General features: G+C 33.3%; 1 protein-coding gene across 8 annotated transcripts in view; it reads right to left on the bottom strand.

Annotated features, from left to right (window-relative positions):
- DNAJC13 (DnaJ heat shock protein family (Hsp40) member C13) overlaps nucleotides 1-19,641 on the bottom strand; it is a 117,921-nt gene that overhangs the window by 39,496 nt on the left and 58,784 nt on the right. For 4 of the 8 annotated variants that reach the window (XR_003237477.2, XM_026015437.2, XM_026015438.2 and 1 more), the window contains 12 exons: nucleotides 17,198-17,212; nucleotides 16,538-16,620; nucleotides 15,089-15,242; nucleotides 12,225-12,328; nucleotides 11,979-12,138; nucleotides 10,669-10,731; nucleotides 8,797-8,898; nucleotides 7,259-7,363; nucleotides 6,022-6,224; nucleotides 4,911-4,995; nucleotides 2,332-2,486; nucleotides 1,778-1,823 (listed from right to left, as the gene is read on the bottom strand). Coding sequence is in view for 6 of the 8 variants with exons in the window: in XM_026015437.2 (XP_025871222.1) it covers nucleotides 1,778-1,823; nucleotides 2,332-2,486; nucleotides 4,911-4,995; nucleotides 6,022-6,224; nucleotides 7,259-7,363; nucleotides 8,797-8,898; nucleotides 10,669-10,731; nucleotides 11,979-12,138; nucleotides 12,225-12,328; nucleotides 15,089-15,242; nucleotides 16,538-16,620; nucleotides 17,198-17,212 (1,275 nt within the window). In the remaining 2 variants the exon portion in view is untranslated. The remainder of the gene's footprint in view (nucleotides 1-1,777; nucleotides 1,824-2,331; nucleotides 2,487-4,910; nucleotides 4,996-6,021; nucleotides 6,225-7,258; nucleotides 7,364-8,796; nucleotides 8,899-10,668; nucleotides 10,732-11,978; nucleotides 12,139-12,224; nucleotides 12,329-15,088; nucleotides 15,243-16,537; nucleotides 16,621-17,197; nucleotides 17,213-19,641) is intronic. The other 4 variants (XR_011995264.1, XM_026015439.2, XM_072726870.1 and 1 more) reach the window with 1 other exon arrangement.

The raw sequence follows: 19,641 nt of genomic DNA, 5'->3' as shown, positions 1-19,641 counted from the left end.
AATTGCTTTTATGCTTTGGAAATTACGATGGAAACATGGCAAAATGTAAAGTGGAAGATGTCTGGTATTAACTGCTTTGGCATGAGCTCTAAGGCAGAATTAACACTCTCTGGGTCTCCAGCAGTCTTAAGCTCCTGAGGTGTCAGGTGGTGCCAACATTATTGAGGACAACTGACTTTGAACCATGTGTAACAGGAATGGACAATATAAGGAGAGATCCTGCAATGATCCACATCAATTATTCTGTGTTACACTGTTGGTTGCAGTTTTCACCTGTACTTGCTTCTGTTTTCAAAAATAAGTAAGTCCATAAAATCAACATCTTGAAAAGCCTGTCCTCATGAAGTGTGACTATTTAGATGGAGAATATCTATTCAAAGTAATTATAATTGACTATTGTAAGGACTTCATATTCTCTGGCTGGCCAAATGAAGTCAGGATAATGATTATACTTTATCATACTAAATTTTAAAACTCACTTCTTTACCTGATAGAAATAAAATCCTAAAGACTTTAATACTTTTCTTCTTTCCTTCTAGGCAAATTGAGAATGTTTTATTTCTCTAGGATGTGAAAAAGAGACAAAAAAATAAACCCAGACATGGTTTTATCACCTAGAGCCAAGACAAATTAGATGATAAATACTGCCAAAGCTTTTTGTTAATAAAAGCCATAAATTCACTATCTGTTAAAATTTGGGATGAAGAAATGCTTTCTTTGCTCTTTAGAATACTATTGTTTGGTAATTCTTGCATCTAGAGTTCTGTTACAGTTTTGCTCTAATTATTCAAAATACTGTTAGGTGAAATAATGTATCATTTCTATGTTAAAAACTTGAAAAAAAGATTACATAGGCAGAACTGCACAGAAAAAAAAAAGGGGAAAAAAGAATGCCAAAAAATGCCTAATGCTACACTACTGTGATAGCATTAGAAGTAATTTTTTAAATACTTTTTTTACATTTTCATTTTCTATTTGTATAAAAGCTATGGAAATTATATTGCCATGGGCATCACTTTAATATTATTAGATTATTTTCCAGGGCTTCACTGGCTGCTCTAGCAAACATGAAGTTTGGTCTAGTGTCCACTGTCAAAGAGGTGTAACATTCCTTGGTTAGTCTCCTCAACAGTGGTCTGGTATTGGTTTGTTCTTCTGCTTTCAATGGGCTCTGAACATCACTGCTCCATAAGAATCTTAACTAAATTTGAAAAATCCATTACGTTTTGACAATAAATACCTCTGTAAAATGTAGGTATAAGGTTTCAGGTTGTCAAAGCTATCTGGATGAGTCTTATCTTTTTTGGATTCCTATTTTTCTTCCCTAGTAAAATGGCAAGGACACTTGAGAACACCTAAAAAATTAAGTAGCTTCAAAAGAGAAACTTGGCACTTCTGCCACCTTGTGATCTGAACAAAAAGAAGGCTGAGTCTTAACTGAATTTTAGCTGATTATATGAGATTCAGGTATATACTCAAGTTTTATGAAAATTATTAATCTAAATTTTACACAAAGGAAACAAGTTATATTTACTGCAGTGTCAAGTTATAATTCATATCTACAATTTGATGTTAAGTCTAACGGGCAACACTTATTTTCATCATAAAATGCTAGCTTAAGACAATCTATGTGCAAAGTACCACCACAAGAAATGTGAAAAATGAGTAAGACAGTACCTATCCTCAAATGCTTACAATCTAGGAAACATACACAGCTCATCGTCAAGATAGCTTATTCAGTGTTAAGTTATATATTCAGAGGATTAAACTGGCTTACCTCTTCTGACTTGAAAGCCTGTTTGGTATGAGTATACTTCAAAAATCTAGGGAAGAAAAATGACTTGTCAAATATGGGAACTGATTTAAATTTAGTAAGTTTAATATTCTAAAGATCAGTTTTTTTCATAAATAAAAACCACTAAAGACCACTTGTAAATACATATTTCCAAATTGTTTAATTTCTAATTAGGCAAGAAATTAAATGAATTAGGAAGATTTTTAAATTATAGTCATATTAAGATTATGTAGTAATATGAAAAATAACCCAATCTGAAGAAAAACACAAAATATAAAATTGTATGTGCAATACAAGTAGTTATATTAAATACATCTGTTAAAACTATATCTTAAAAGATGGTGATAAATTCTTAGGTTAGATATGGTAAAGTGGCATAATTCTGAGTTATTTTTTCCCCATTCTTATTTCCAAATGGCTTTTATAATGAAAAATGTAATGAAAGCAATGATGTACTCACAAAAATAATTAATTAAAAAAAATTGTCCATGTACATTTCAAATAACTTTAAATAAGATTTTCATCAAAGTTCTTACCGAGCAACAGGAAGCACATTGGAACCTGTATACATCATGATAAAGAAAAATACTCCACTAAGATAAAGACGAGGTAACTGTGGGTTATCTTGCATGATATGGTATAATAAAATCGCAACCTTCTCAACAAGGATAGGGTCAAAGGTCAGCAGTAGCTAAAAAAAAAAAAATGCTTTTGTTACTGGATTATAAAAAAAAACCTCACAATAACATCATTTAGGTTTATGTATTTCATGTGAAGTTATAGTTTCTTATATGTAATAAGCTAGAAAATAAAAATTTGTGGGATTTAGTAAGCTTGTCTACCTGACTCAAGATATTTGAGAATTAATTCATTTTACAATACTTAATGCACAGAGAGAAAAACATTAATTGAGAATTGGTCAAAACTTATTCAGAAAAGGTCCAAAGATACCTGAAGCTATGTTGTCATAACTATAGATAAAATTGTTTCTTATGCAGAAATCTTCCTAAGTGGACTTCTTTGTTAACGACAAAATAAACAAGAAAAGTAGCTATGCATTGGGAGAGTTTCAGGATGTGAGGCATTCTCTGAAGATTACTGGAGAACTCAAGGAGCAGAGCATTGGACAACTATCAGTGCACACTAATGGCACTAAAAAAACAGATCTACAAGTGTAAGTAGAAGGCAAATGGGTAACCAAATACCAGTGGTACTTCTACTACTGCCAGTAAGTACCAAGCAGATGTCTCTAGAAATTTGAGCTTACAGTACCAAAGGGAGTTACCTGGGACCACAATGAATCTGGGTGATTAAGAAATCATAGAGTTACTATGAATAAACACTTGATAAAGACATTTAATAAGTTTTATCTTAATATAAGTGGCATTTCAATTTTCTGTAAACACTTCCCAAGAATTCCCAACGTTGGGTCAAACACTACCAGTAAAAAAAATTAGAGTACGAGTAAATACTAGCTCACATTAAGAAGTCAAAGTTAGTAGACTCAGTTATAAGGCTGAATTGCTATACATCTTTAATAATTTGGATTTTTCTGTGTTTTGTTGTCTTACCTGTTCAAGTTATTTAGACTGAGTGTTTAAAATACTATGACATGTTTTACAGAGGAAAAACCTAGATACAGTAACAGGATTTTTCCCTGGTTTAACAGCAGTTGTATTTCAAGACTTGCTATCACTTTAATAAAAATATAGGAATTAGCAGGCAAAACTCAGAATATTTGAAAATTACAACTATATCAGAAAACCTAGGACATTCACTCAATCTTAGACTTCTAAAATTAAGGAAAAACAAAAATAGCTTCTAAAAAAATATTTTTTTTAACTCAGCATAAAAGGCAGTATATACTATTAAGAACAGGTAGGCTTATCAATGAAATTTTTCTCCTAAATCATTTTAATTGTTCAGATATTGCTAAAAACTTTAATTAAAATGGGCTCTTCCCCTCCAAAGCTTCATGTTATGCCAACCACATCTCTTACAAGTTTTTTAGTCATTCTTTTCTGACCTGAAATTCAACAGTGTTTGCTTTTACTTTTGTTTTGTTTTTTTTCAGTTTCCTAAGACTTGGAAAAATGTTTGAGAGAGGTAGATTTTCTAGGCCTTTATCTACACATCCAGAATTGAAAACAAATCTCTCTCCTTGTACCCCCTCACATACACAGCCACATGGTCCTCTAGCCTGGACTGCAAGAAACAGTAATTGTAGCACTTTTTCGTTTAAGTAGTGTAACAGATCCACAACAGAAAAGCATACAAATTTGGAAATGCTGATATGCTTAAGTAATAGAAGTTGTGGGGTGGGCAGGAGTTGATAGGGCACTGTCACTGTCATATTTCAGAAGACTTGTTCATTATCAGTGACTTACATAGGCACTTGCATATTTGTGAATATAAAAATATACAAAGTAAGTAATTCTTTTCACATCAATGTACAACTGATGTATACAAATAACACAAATTACTGCCAAATACTTTAAAGTCAGACCATGCGCGGTTAATATAAAACTGAGATTTAACAACAGGATATTTAATAGAGGGAAACACTGGTCTGAAATCTCTGGGACCTGATTTATTTGGATTTAATGCTAATCTAGAAAAAGCTTAATCCCAAAAGAGCAGAATGGGGAGAAAAAAGAAGAAAAAAATACATTATCCTACATAATTCCAACTCAATGCATTAGATCAGTTGTTATTCATTAAAATATTTAACTGAAAAGAGTCAAACTCTGAGGCAAGCTAGCATATGGCAAGCTGGCAATATGGCTGCGATGTACTGCCCACTGGTGTACTTCCCAGGATTCCTAACTTCAACGGTATGATTGAAGAATGCATAATAAATAAAACTTTTTGAGAGTAATTCTGGAGTCTGGAGGCTTCCTATGTTTATGTTCTTGGATATGCAATCTTCCACAGTATAATCAGAGTATCAACTCAATTAGGAATAAGTGAAATAAACGTAATCAGGGTTCAAGGTTTTAGGAAATGGAATACACCACAATACAACAAAGACTAGGTAGCGCTCATACCAAAATTGAGTAAGGGAGAATGATTCTTAAAATACTATTCCTAGTTTGATAACACAAAAGTAACTCACCTGAATAATATGGGGAAGGCAAGCGCTATCTGACAGCAGTCTTTTCACTCTAGGTAAAGGCCGAATGATGGCATTATCTTGATCCCTAGAAAATATTTTCTAAGGTCAACATTTAATATATTTATTAAAATTTGTACGTGCAGAGCATATGACATTCTACTAGGCATGAAGCATGTTACCTTACTTTTTTGTTAATGAAGACTAAGCTCTCATACAGCTGGGAACATGATTAGGTATTTTGGTTTAAATCTATTTGGCTGCTTAATATGACTTCATTTCCTTCCATAAGATTTCCTTGAAAAACAGTACCCTAGAAGAGCCAAAGACTCTTATTTATTATTTAATTGATTAAACTTGGTGTTGCCCAACACATTGTCAGAGGATATTTCCCCCCAAAGGGCATATCAAGCTTTGTCGCATAAATTTAAACTTTAACTACTCTCAGTATTTTCCCTGTATAGCTTTAATTTTAATGCTACATTCCTTCTAAATACTGTGTGCTTTTAAGTCCAATCTGAATTTTAAGGAGAATTGGAACCACAAAAGCCTCAAATGTTATAAAACTGCTGGTTTCTCAGTAACTTCCATCACAAAAGGTCTCTAGTAAGAGTAATACACAAAATGTACATATATAAATATTTTATAAAGATTGAAAGGTTCCCTGCAATAGTTATATAACATATTTTCACCTTCACTGGTCAAGTGGGACAAGTTATGGGGCAAGATGTGGGCTTGGAATCAACTTTTTTTACCAGGAGCTAACCTGACCAATGAGCTGGTGGCACTCACTACAGTGTACAGTCTGCAGTATATTTATTCAACTGTTACTGTTGCTAGAGTGCAGCGAGTAATCCTGGATTTGGTAACATTATTTGAAGTCTCCCAGAGAAAGTCATTTTTTAGCTACTTTATCAATATAATTTGCAAATTATTTCTTTACAGGTTTCAAAAGCTCCAAAACTCAAAGCAGCATTTCCTCAAGATCACAAATGGATATCTTTGCTCTAAATCACCAGGGTAATCCCCATGTTGTTACTGCACCCATATAAATGGAAACAGCAAGGTATTTTAGAGTCCCTGTTAACCATGGAAATGTGCAATTACATTTTACCTGCTTGGAAAATATCCACACATTGTGATCAACATGTTCAATATAAGGGTAGCAAGGTCAGTTTCATTTAGTACAGCCTGTCCACTGGCTAACAGACACCACTTAAGCTGAGGTATTCCCTGAAGTGGTCGCCATCCATCCATGCCTTGAGCCCAACATCTGGTTTTTGCATTTAACATTCCTTTGGTCCACAATTCTTGCATCTAAATCAATGGAAGGCACCGTTACTACAAACATGAATGAAGCAAATGAGGTTTGCTAAGGTTTTCTTTTTTTTTTTTTTTAAACACAATTAATTTTTTTTTTTTTTTTTTTTTTATTGTTTATGATAGTCACAGAGAGAGAGGGAGAGAGGCAGAGACATAGGCAGAGGGAGAAGCAGGCTCCATGCACCGGGAGCCCGATGTGGGATTCGATCCCGGGTCTCCAGGATCGCGCCCTGGGCCAAAGGCAGGCGCCGAACCGCTGCGCCACCCAGGGATCCCCTAAGGTTTTCTATTTTGTGGAAAACACATGAACTACGGCAATAAACATACAAGTTCACTATCAAAAAACAACAAACTTTTGTTGCCAAGTCTTCAAGAACCTGAAATAGGTTACTAATATAAGAAAATAACCATTTAATTGGCCAACCTACAGAGCATCAAGAACACTGGAAAGAATGAAAACAGTAGGCAGAGTGTAAAATGACCAAGATATATACAAGTAGAGGGCTTGGTCTTCTATAAAACTTTGGCTAAATTCCAACTGAGCCTAAGATGTCAAGATCAAGTAACAGTAGCTGTTAAGATGGAAATTGCCCTTGAATTGCACAATTTTCAATGAATTTCAGACTGCATAATAAAATTTACCTACTTATTCCATATAGAAGCATTGTAGTTTGAAAAGCCTTAATTATCTGTAATATATCTTATTACTATTAAGAAGTCATTGCTATTATTACTTTAAAATTCATTAAAAATCTAAGTGCTACCTCTGTAACAACAGCTTATAAACAAAAAGGTTTGAAGACATAACTGTGTGTGTGTGTGTGTGTGTGTGCACCTATATATATGTGTGGTTGTTTAGAACTGCAAGCCATCTAATTCTTCATATGGAAATTGAATGACAGAGCCCGTAGACCTGATGATAGTACTTGAAATCATAGTTTAAAAATACTCCACATCTCTATGTATGCTAAGCAGAAGGGCATAAGAAGGAGAAAGACCATCACAAAAAGTTTCTCTAAGACACAAACCTCATGAAATCCATATGGGCCACTCCTTTCTTTGTCTGCGTTGCCAAAGTACCATTCCTTTTCACTCTCTCTTTTCATATCTGGAGCAGCTTCGATTACATTGCTCTAAGTTTTAAAAATATACAGTTATTTTTCAAGGCAGAAATCTAAGGGGGCAGATATCATAAAAAGTAATACAGAACTAACCTTCCTGGGTTTACACTCCTTTGGAAAATCACCTAAATTTCAGGTGACCTTAATTTTAAGAACCAGTGTCTAACCAAGTAGTCCAAAAAAATCTATTTTCTTACTAATATGCATTTGAAATAAATAGCTTCCTAAATTCACTTGGCAATCTAAGCTAAATTCTAAGACATCTATATTTCCTACTGTCATTAATAAATTCTGAGGACAGTAAAACTTAAGTAGCAAAGAATATTACAAATAACTTTATAAATAAACACAACATTAAACTTAAACCATAATGCTAAAAACACTAAAGTTTTTGAGGGAAAAATCTCACTCCAACTAACAGTTTCAATAAGCACCTGAGATCACAGAGCTAAAATACTAAAAGGAAGGTTTTTTTAAAAAAAAATGCTTTTAAACATTTTCAATTTACTACCCTCACTACAGATAATTCTTACAATTTATATATCAATGTTTATGAAAACCTAAGATAAAATTTTTATGTAGTTAATATATTTTAGTAAAACAAGGTTTTAACTACCCTCATAACTACCAGTTTTTGGTTAGATTTATATAGAGAGGCATAGCTATGTGGTTAAGAGCACAGACATCTGGATTCTAACTCTGGTTCTGTTCCTTAACTGGTGGCTTTGGGTAATACACTTGGCTACTCTGTCCCATTCTCATCTGTAAAATGGGAGGGCCACTGGGCAATTTAAAAAGTTAATATATCATGTACCAGAACAGTACCTAGTACAATGTCATGCTACACAAGCATTACAATTACTTTATTTATACCTGATAATAGAAAATGCCATAATCTGAATATTCAAATAGTACTTTTGTACATAATTCAGCCAAAAGCTAACATGGAACATCTCCTTGAATCAGGAGATTAAACAAATACAAAACACCAAAAATAATCACCAGTGAGCTAGGTATAAATCTCTTCTAAAATTAGGTATCAAAAGAGGCCTTTCAGTAGAGATTTGCAGCTCTATCCTCTTATTGGCTGGTTTCTGTGAGGCCCAGATTCCTAAAAGCAAAGTGTATTCTCAGTGGCTGTCAATGCTTTAAATTCTAATTCTATAACTGACAAATTCAGTCTAAATTTTAAAGATCACACTGCCCCAAAATAAGTAATATTAGAGATATAGTTACTTTAAAAGACAAAAAGGGGACACATGAAAAATAAAACTGGATCAACACTATCCATTTTAGATTGTGCTTATGGTTACTTTAACTTTTATTGGCCATATTCATAGCCACATATCTTGACATGTTTTCATGTCAATTTTTTTAAATTCTTTTGGATCCTAAATTATACTCAGAGGTTGTTAAACTTGTGAAATCTAGATAAGCATACATACTTGCAGTGGCACTGTAGCTCGGCTTACATGGAGATGTGCAAGGGTAAGCAAGTCCACGAGGATTCTAATTCCATTTGAGTCCATGAGATCCTTAACATTTCTCTGGAAGACAAAAACACTTTTACCTAAATGAAAATTTTTCTTTCCAATGCGTACTATTACCTAAAGGACTCTCAAAGAAGAAAACATTAATTAATTAATTAATTAATTAATTTTTTAGAAGAAAACATTTAGAATCTCTTTGGAAAAACTGACATACAACTGATTATTACTTAGTGTTTTAGGATTTTGTGTTCAAGGAACATGAACTTAGATAAATATGAAAAGTGCAAAACAAAGACAATGCCTAAAGAATTTTTACTTAAATATATTCTGAACAAAACAAAATAAAAATAAACAAGGCCTGAAAGGAGTAACACCCACAATAAATTCTCTGGTTCTCAAATTATGCTGCCTTTTCCTAGGTTTTTATGTTAATAACCAGATTATTCTATAATCAGAAACAAAATCAGTTATATTAAAAACCTTTTAATGTTCCAATTCTTATAAACTTAAGATAAAAACTGGCAATTTCTTAGAAGTTTGGAAGAGATTACAATTTACATTTTCCTAAGATTTATTAATTATACTTCATTTAAAAACATGCATTATTTTCTGAAAGTGAGAATATAACTAAGTTAGAACATCAAAGATTTAGCATATAAAAGACTTGTTCAGATTTCACTGCAACATCATATAATTGTGAATTAAGCTACATTTACAACTATGAATTTTTGTTAGAAACCAGTATGAACTGGAACACCTGGGTAGCTCAGCAGTTGAGTGTCTACCTTTAGCTCAGGGCATGATCCCGGGTCAGGGGACTGAGTCCCAGATCAGGCTCTCTATGGAGAGCCTACTTCTCCCTCTATGTCTCTGCCACTCTCTCTGTGTCTCTTGTGAATAAATAAAATCTTAAAAAACAACAATAACAACAAACCAGTATGAACCTACTATAATGTCCTTTAAAAAAAAAAAAAAAAGATTTATTTATTTTAGGAATGCCTGGGTCAGTCGTTTTAAGTGTCTGCCTTTGGCTCACGTCATGATCTCAAGGTCTTGGGATCCAGTCCTATGTCGGGCTCTGCACTGAGTAGGGAGTCTGCTTGTCCCTCTCCATTTGCCCCTACCCCCTACCACTTGTACGTTCTCTCTCAAATAAATAAATAAAATCTGTTTTAAAAAATGGATTTTTTTCTTAAAAAGAAAAGCTAATATTTGAGAAAGTGCACAAGTGAGAGAGGCAAAGGAGAGGGAGAGAGAATGCCAAGCAGATCCCATGCTGAGTGCACAGCCTGATGTGGAGCTTGTTCTCACCACCCTAAGATCATGCATAACCTGACTTGAAACTAAGAGTCAGATGTTTAACTGAGCCACCCAAGAGCTCTGAGCCTATCAAAATGTCTTAAAAAGGAGAATATGAAGAGCTAAAGTGACTCTCTAGTTCATCTTGAAATTACTTATCAAAATGTATGCTGAATAAATTAAAAACTTTCCATTTTATGTCAAACATTTATTTTACTTAAAGTCCAATCCTAAAGAGTCCTTAAAGTAAAATCAGCTATTGGTTTCATCTCTCATTATTCTTCCTTTAGAATATTATTATTATTAATTTATTCAGTATCTGTAACAGTAGGACAGAATGTACAAAGACTATCTGGCAAAAAATTTTCACTCCAGAAGTTGACAGCACACAGAGATTTCTGATCTAAAAGGAGGAAGATAAGAAAAGAATCATGTCTGGATAATTAACTCAAGCTGTAATAATTTTTTTGTTATATACTCATGTGATTTATTTGGAAATAGCTGCCTACTTAAGCAAAAATACTGTACCTTATTAAGGATCAACTTGTTAAGGAAGAGGATCAACCGATCTCGTTCAAGTTTATCTGTGCACTATTGAAAAAAATGAGAATTTAGTCAGAAGTGAACAAAAATACAAATTAAGATATTATCATCGATGGACAAAATCAACACCACCAATAAGAAATAATGTCACCTTTTAAACAGCAAGAACATGAGAGAAAAGAGTCAATTATTATAATTCTTCAATGTCCTGCATTCTCTGCAATTTTATATAACTTGTCTAATTTCCCTCGAAAAGCATATATTTTAGAAGTCAACAACAGATTACTTTAGTATATAGCTTTAAGTACATAAAAATTGAAACCAATAAAAGAATTGCCCCAAATGACACTTCTCAATTAATATTCTAAAGAATTATTAATGATGTTTCATACAAATAACATCATGCAGAACACAAACAAGAAGGAAAATTGTATTTGTCTAGAAAATACAAAGGCTATGCTATAAGTACTCTGGTTCACTGGAATAACAGTAAATTAAAATTCAATAGTACAATCTGGCATAACAGTAATTAATACGGATTTTCATCTGGTTATGTTATTTCCTAAGGCATGTTTTATGACCTTATCTAGCATCAGTTTTCTAATCTATAAAGCATGACTAACAGTTAAGATAATTATAACAAGCACTGATGGCCATTTAAAAATTGGTGAATGGTTCTAAGGCAGTTCACTGACATTCAAATTGTTAAATTTAAGAGGAATAATATAAGCACAAGTGAAAGAACAAAGTATATACACTGCAACAAATAGGTTACACTCAAATTTGAGCTGCACAATAGATGAATGGGTCAATATGTTCTTTCCCCCAGGCAAGCTCAAGTGTTAAAGGACAAACTTCCTAAAATGTGCTAACTCAAGGTTCTCTTTTTTGGGGTATCACTGTAGTTCTAAAGTTTTATTATCTTCACACTTTGAAATTTAATATGCTAGCATGATTTAAGATTTTTCTAAAGTGGAAACCAAATGTAAGTACAAAATAGTTACTATTTCTTTTACACACCTGTCCAGCTCATCCATACCTAAAGATTGGTAAATAGGTCACTAAAGTCATTCAAAAGCAGCAACTGAAAAAAATAAACTGACGTGGACAAATACTAACCCAGCAGTCATTTTCCTACTCATCTAACTTAGAATTAATCAAGTATAAGGTAAACTACAAAAAAACTCATGCAGAACGTCATGGTAACAATGTAATCAAACAGAATTTACATTCAGTTTTGAAAATTTAACAAGTATGCCAAATGCACTAATAGTTTCCTTAAATGATATTCTTACCCTCTCTAACATTCCAATGATATATCTCGTATCTGTAAAAGGTCCTATTTCTTCATGACATCTGCCATAAACAATAGCAAGGGCTTGTAAACATAAACACTTCATGTTTACTTTTGGGGTGAGCAGGAAACGATGATAGAGCTCATTGAAAAATTCATATCTAGATTTTAAAAAAAAGTTCACAACAGAATTAGCCATGAAACTAATAGTGAAAACAAATATAACAAGATATGAAAAATAGCTTACGATCTCTTAATTGATCCACTTTCTTCATTCTCATCTTCCTCCAATAGTAATCTCAGATAATAGTCTCCTATTTTGATTTCCTCTGCCAGGCACTCATATTTAACCTTTGTTAATAAATGCACATTAGAGTATTTTAGTTTACAAGAAGGTTTTGGCAGTTTCCACATAATCACTTCTTAAATTCTGTTCAGAGTTTTTTTCTTTCTTGGTAAGACCATCTTTAGTAGGAAAAAATTCATCATTTCTTAAAATATCTAGCAATTCATTATTATTAATATAACTTACTATTTTATTTTAGTTAAATGTTAAAGAGTTGAAATTACATACCAATTGTATGAATGTAAATCTTGCTGATAACTTTCACAGGACTATATGGTACTAATAAGGGTGAAGGGAAAGAAGGCTCAAACACTGTTAAGAGAATCTGTTTCACTCCCTTCTCAGTTTGTCACAACCAACTATGGAGTAAGTTGATCCTGCACATACACAGTTTGTGCAATTCACACAAGCTACCTCAGGATTTCCCTCATCTCCCAACATATGAACTGCACTTTATGGTGTATTTTTATTTATTCATTCTCTGCATGTCAAATTACCCCAGAATAAAAAGGAGGTGATAGATGAAGGAGTGGTCCATGATGATCAGGGGATATGGCAACACCATGACCTTTGTACTCAGGCTACTTGTCTAAAGTAAAGATTTGCAAGCAATTGTAAAAAGAATTTCCTACTGGCCAAATTATTAAAATTCATTTTCCAAAGCCTAAAAAAACTAATTTCTAAAAATATGAACTATATAAAATCAAATATATATATATATATGTGTGTGTGTGTGTGTATCCATTTCGCTTTCTTTATAAATTGAGCATTCAATTCATTCAACTTTTATTAAACATATACTGTGTGTGCTATGCACTGTTCTAGTCAAGGATACAGCAATAAACAAATGTAAAAATTACTGTCCTTATAGGAATAGCAGATAAAAAAGTAAAACATACATGGTAGCTATGTGGTAGGTAAGTGCCATGGAATGAATAAAGCAGGGAAAAGGCAGAGGGAGAGAGGGAATGTAGGGAGTTGTATGTATATACAAAGAGGGCTGTGTTTTTAAAGATTTATTTATTCATTTATAGAGAGAGAGAATATAGCGGTAGGAGGAGGTGGAGAGGGAGAGCAAGAGAGATAATCTCAAGCAGGCTCCCTGCTCAGTGCGGAGCCTGATGCAGGTCTCAATCTCACAACTCTGAGATTATGACCTCAGCTGAAATCAAGAGTCAGACGCTTAACTAATTGAGCCAACCTGATACCCCTGAGGGCTCCATTTTTAAATAGTGGCCAGGGAGGGCCTATTCAGATGATAATATTCAGTTAAAAACCTGAAGGAAGAAACAAGTTATGAGACTAATCTAGGGGAGAAGAATATTATAGCAAGTAGAGAAAGACCTTAAGTCAAGAACCTGAATTTGGTGTTTCCAGGGAAGTCAGTGTTGCTGGAGCAAGAGTAAAAGGGTGAGTAGTAGAACATGAGATTAAAGAAAGAATGCTTAGGGCTAGGGGGTACACCAACCTTGTAAGCCATCTGAAGAACCCAGGCTTTTTCAAAATGAAATGGGAAGTGATAGAAGCACAAAAGGGCTCTGAGCACAGAAGTAACACGATCTACTTTAACAAGATCATAATGCTATGCTGGTAACAGATTAAAGGGAGACGAGTGGGTAGCAGAGATATTGCTACAGTCCCACAGAGAGAAGACGGTCGGGTTCTGGATAAATTTTGAAAGTGTACTGAATAGGATTTGCTGACAAACTTGATTTGGGATATAAGAGAAAAGAGGACTTCAAGGGTTTTGACTAGAAAATAAGGAGAAGCCATTATCTAAGATCAGAAAAGACTGCCAGAAAAGCAGGTTTGGGAGAAGAACAAGGGCACAGTTTTAGAGCTCTAGTTGCTTATTGGGTATCCAATTATAAGACAACAGTATGAGGTCTCGGAAAGAAAATCTGAGATAAAAATCTGGAAGTCACCAGCAAACAAAAAACAGTCATGAGGCAATCAATATAAATGAGAAGTCCAAGATCCTTTGGGCCAGTTTAGCAGTTGAGAAAAAAAGAAAAATGAAGCAAAGGAGGAGCGCACAGTGAAGGAGGAGAAAAATCCAGGAGAATATAGACTCCCAAAATCAAAGCAAAGGAAGTTTGTTGAAGAGGAGGGAATGAGCACAAGCAAATCGTTGTATTCTGCAAATGCAGTTGGATTAAAGATCAAAGCCTACAGGGTCAGGAGTATGCTTAAATTAAAAACTGTTATTAGAGCTTATATCACACACACACACACACACACACACACACACACACACACGGTTATCTACTGCCAACATTTTTTTTTAACCAATGTTTCTTTTTCTTTTTTAACCAGCATGTTTCCTGATCTTATTTTGTTGTTCTTCACATCAATATTTTACTAGAAAAGCAAAATATGACCACATTCAGAATCAAACTACCACAGAAAAAAATTAAACAAGGTATAAGTACAAGGAAAAAGGGAGAACTAGCTGTATTTCAATGGAGGGAAAAAAAAAACCTAAGGAAGAAAAACTAAGCGAAGAACAGATCTAGAAAGCACGGGATCAAATTCATTAAAACTCCTATCCGATCTCAGATACAAAACCCAGTTACTTAACATAATGCATTTTTAATTTTTGTCTCAGATAAATACTAAGGTTTCCTAATATTTCTAATATTTCCTCCACAAAATTAAGAAGGAAAGGTAAAAATGTTGGATAACCACAAATCTTTTAAAAACACTCCACAAATAATATGTACTTTCAAAAAGAAAAAACTAATATTACAAAAAGCAAACTTTACCTCAAATTCATGATGGTTCCAGGAGATCACATTAGCACTACCAAGCTCTCTATCAATATTAAATGCTCTCATTTCAGATTCAAGACTATCTCTCAGTTCTTCTCGTGTTTTGAAATTCCAAATTAGGTTTGACTTGGCATGATCCTGACCAAACCTATAGGTATAATTAGAAAATAGTAGAAAGGAGTAAACATTAAAAAAATCTATAAATATACCTTATACATTTTTAAATAAGAAAACACTGGAATAAACTTCAGCAAGTGTAAATAAAATAAAATCTCTGTTAATTTAGTAGAATGTACAATTCTATAAGGTAGAATCTTAGTGATAGATAAGAGTTGTACACTATAAAATTCTTTAACCTTTTCTGTATGTTTGAAAGTTTTCAAAATAAAATGGTAAGGGAAAAAAAATGAACCCAAACCACAGAACAAATCTGTATGGATTTCAAAACAAGGAACTGATACTTCAATTTCAATATTTATTGCTAGTATAAATTCCAGTCAGAGAATAATTACTATTAGACATTAAATTTCAGGTTGGGGATAAGAATTTCTGAACTATGCACCTGGATGTAAAGTGTGTAGGATGAGCAACATTCTAGATTAGAATGAATACAGTTTAAATACAGCTAAACTGCCGTGTTCTGATTGATATTTGTAAAACATCTTCCTTTTATTCCTGAATAATTTAACTACTGTAATAAATTTGGACACAGGTCTGAACTGGAGGTGGATGGGCACAATATCCTTTCATTTTCATTCTGCAAAACTCCTTCAAAGTCTAATGTCAAAGTTCCAAGAAAGTTCTAGGGGAGACAACATAATCCTAAGGAAAAAAAATCAGTATTTTTAAGGCCATACTATATACTATATTTATACTATACAATTTAAAAGTACTGTGGGAAGTTTCCAAAACACTTGTTTTCCTTTATAAGTTATGGTATAATTAATATGTCAGCTTCCAGAATAAGCACTGTAAATTATCCCCCAAAATTTAGCAAATCCTCAAAATGTTTCAAAGTCTTCTTATGTGCATATGTCTGTGTGCGTTTGTGGTGGAGAACGGTGGGCAGGGGCAGTAGATGGAGAAGAGGTAAACAGATCAGAAAGGCTGGAAAAGTCTATTAGGCCAGCTAAGCTTGATACCCATTTCCCACAAGTCTCCTTATGTTTTCATCATTTATCTCTTTAAAGTAATCAGCTGAAAGCCTTAATAAAAAATTAAAAGTAACTTTAGCTCCTCAGACTACCAATACTGTACTATAAAAGATATTAATATTATGTAAACATTGTTAATCATACCAATCTTAACAGTTACAGTTCTTGACCTTGGTAGTGTAAAAATACCCATTGCCTAAAGCGTTAGTTTCAGACAAGAAAAACCTATTATGATTGCTCTAATGGCAATGCCAAATTTAACTTGTTGGAAAAGAGGCTTTATGTTTACCTATAATAGAAGAGATCCCAATTTGCTTCTATTTTTATTCTTTGTCTTCTCTTTCGAAGAACTACTGGCTTTTGATTTATATTCTGGAAAAAAACAATAAGACTTCATAGTGCTCAATCTGGGGCTATCAAATAGGCTCAGACAGAAAATCATCACTTTATCAGCGATACAAAACGTTTTCTCTATCAAATTTTGGCAGAAACAAATTAATGAAGCAAAATCTATAAAGTGTGAATATAAAATTATATCACAATGTAATAAATAGGCACTAGCAGATATTTCTACAGTGTTGTTGAGGCATTTTCCATGTAGCCTACAGTTATTGTTTTAACACCAAATTTTGTTACAGTTTATAATGACGACTGATAAAATTTATAACGATCAAAAACAGTGACTTGTTTTAAACATTTACATTACATGCAGTTAATACACAACTCATGGGACAATAAATGCAAAATATTATAGGCTATTAAACTGCTACCAAAGCCATAAGGAGCAAGTATAAACTGAAACAGCTAATGGATAAGAAATATGAATCTACAATCAGACACATGTGAGGTGAGATTTGAATTTAATTTATTAGACAAAGAATCTCAAAGACAACTCCACATGCCAGGCACTTGAATGCATTTCACACATGTAGCAGGAACTTAAACTCACCATATTGTTTCTGTCCTGAATTTAATTGTAAAAAGGAAAAAATGAAAAAGTTTTAAATAAAAATAAAAGAGTGAGTCTGTATGTGTTACGCTGCATCTATCATACAAATTCCACAAGGATGTCACCAATATAAATCATCTTCACTTTAAGGTCAAGACCTGCTTCTCTAAGTCTATGACTCAAATTTTAGGCAGTCATAAACCTATTTGAGAATTCAAAGAAAGCCATGGCCCCTATTCTAGAGAAAGACATATACACAAGGCTTATAACTAACTGGAGGTGAAGAGTTCAAAGATTTCTGGAAGTCTATATATATGGGCTGGCAATGAGGAATCTCTGCTCCAGGTCAAACCTGTAGATATGGCAAAACATTAAAATTCTGACCCTCAATGTGACAGAACCAAAAAGTAGAAAGTAATAGAGAGTAAAGCACAGAAGTCTATAACTTAATTAAAGAAGTGACAAATTATATAAAATAAAGCATAATAAATAGAAAGAATAAAGGCTGAGTAGTAAATTTTAAAAAGTAAATACTGTTTGAAACATGAAACCTATTGGTTACATAAGGAGAGTTTAAATGATAAAACTTTCTCTAAAACTTCTAATTAAGAAGCACTTTCTTCAATTTCCCCAGCCCTCAGGACAAAAAGTCTAGACTAGTGAAAATGTAAATGCTACACACAAAAAAGACAACCAGTTCTCCATAAACAGAGTTCACACTTAGGCTAAAACCCCTAATTAGTTAAATTCCTCAACTAAAATAACAAAATAAGTAAAAAGCAATTTTATACATTAGTCAAAGGTTATTATTAATCAAACACAGAACATTAGCTACAAATGAAATTGACTTAAAAACATTCTGATTAAAATATTTTGATTATATAAGAAATGCAGTTCCTTTCAAGGCTAGCCAGTTAATCTTGATAATGGTTAGTTTTCAGACTAGCTAAAGCACATGATCATTCCATATTTGGGTGTTAATATTTCTACAAATAAAATAGTCCCAAAGATTATTCACTGTTTCCTAAAGAAATTAATGTTAAAAATAGTAGTACAGCAAAAATAATCTCTTTATTACCTAAAGAGTTTCTTGACCAGCATATCTTTTGGCATCATTACCTGCTCAATGTTTTAGATAACACCCACATATATGAAACAGACCAATAAGACATTATTGCTATTAAAAAGCATTATTTTCCTCTGAATTATTTTCTTTAAACAGCATATATTATCCACATTTATAGCTAAAATAGCTTTGTGTTCAAACTTATGCTGGATAAATGTTACATAAAAATTGGAATCCAAAAACTTACTTCAGTTAGATAATTATATCCAACAGCTTGAAAACTATTATTTTAGAAATGGGCTTAATTACTTGAAGTCAGGGGCTCATACTTTTAATAACTGAAAATCAGATCATATCTGTAGATTTTCGATTACTCGAATGTTTCAGGAATATTATAATGAACAGACATGTATATAGTGCTGCTATATTATTATTATTTTTAAAGAGAGAGCGTGCGTGAGTGATCGAGCAGGGAGTGGGGGAGAGGGAGAGAGAGAATCTTAAGCAGGCTCCATACTCAGCACAGAGCCTAATGCAGGGCTTGATCTCACTACCCAGAGATGATGACTTAAGCTGAAATCAAGAATTGGAGGCTTAACCGACTGAGCCATCCAGCCATCCCTATTATTACCTTACTTTTACATAAAAGAAGCCCTCCAGAATAGAGAAGGGAAGTACTGTTATTTTGATTTTATGAAAGAGGAAATAACACTCTGAAAACTTGTAACATGTCTTATTATTAAACAATAAAACTAGTCTCAGATATAGGTCAAACAGTTCAGGGCAGCCCCAGTGGCGCAGTGGTTTGGCGCAGCGGTTTAGCGCCGCCTGCAGCCCGGGGCATGATCCTGGGGACCCAGGATCGAGTCCCACATCGGGCTCTCTGTATGATGCCTGCTTCTCCCTCTGCCTCTCTCTCTCTGTCTCTATGAATAAATAAAATCTTAAAAATAAAAAAAAGTTCAAAGTGCAATATTCTCTTCACTATCCTAGCCATTTAGAAAGCATATCTAGTGATTCTTTATATTGCACATGTTACTCATACAGTTCAGCATAAACTCCTTATGCTCAAATTCTGCAGAACTGAATTTTGGTCTCAATTTCAGATACCACATGACTATAATTCTTCTGTGGCACCTAATGTCTATATTTAAATGTTCTAGCTTTCTTCAATTTCCCCGGCCCTCAGGACAAAAAGCTAGGAGTCTAAACTAGTGAAAATGTAAATGCTACACACAAAAAGGACAACCAGTTCGAGCTTTCTTCAATTTAGGTATTTTATATAAAATTGAATATAAAATTCCACCCTTAAGTTTTCCTTCATAGCTTTTCAGTTTCCATACTAATTTATTCATAGATGTTTCTTTCCTTCTTTTTT

This window comes from Vulpes vulpes, chromosome 11 (genome assembly GCF_048418805.1).
Source record: "Vulpes vulpes isolate BD-2025 chromosome 11, VulVul3, whole genome shotgun sequence".
NCBI lineage: Eukaryota > Metazoa > Chordata > Mammalia > Carnivora > Canidae > Vulpes > Vulpes vulpes.
Note: the sequence above shows the minus strand (reverse complement) of the source record. Positions and strands in the feature narration are given on the sequence as shown.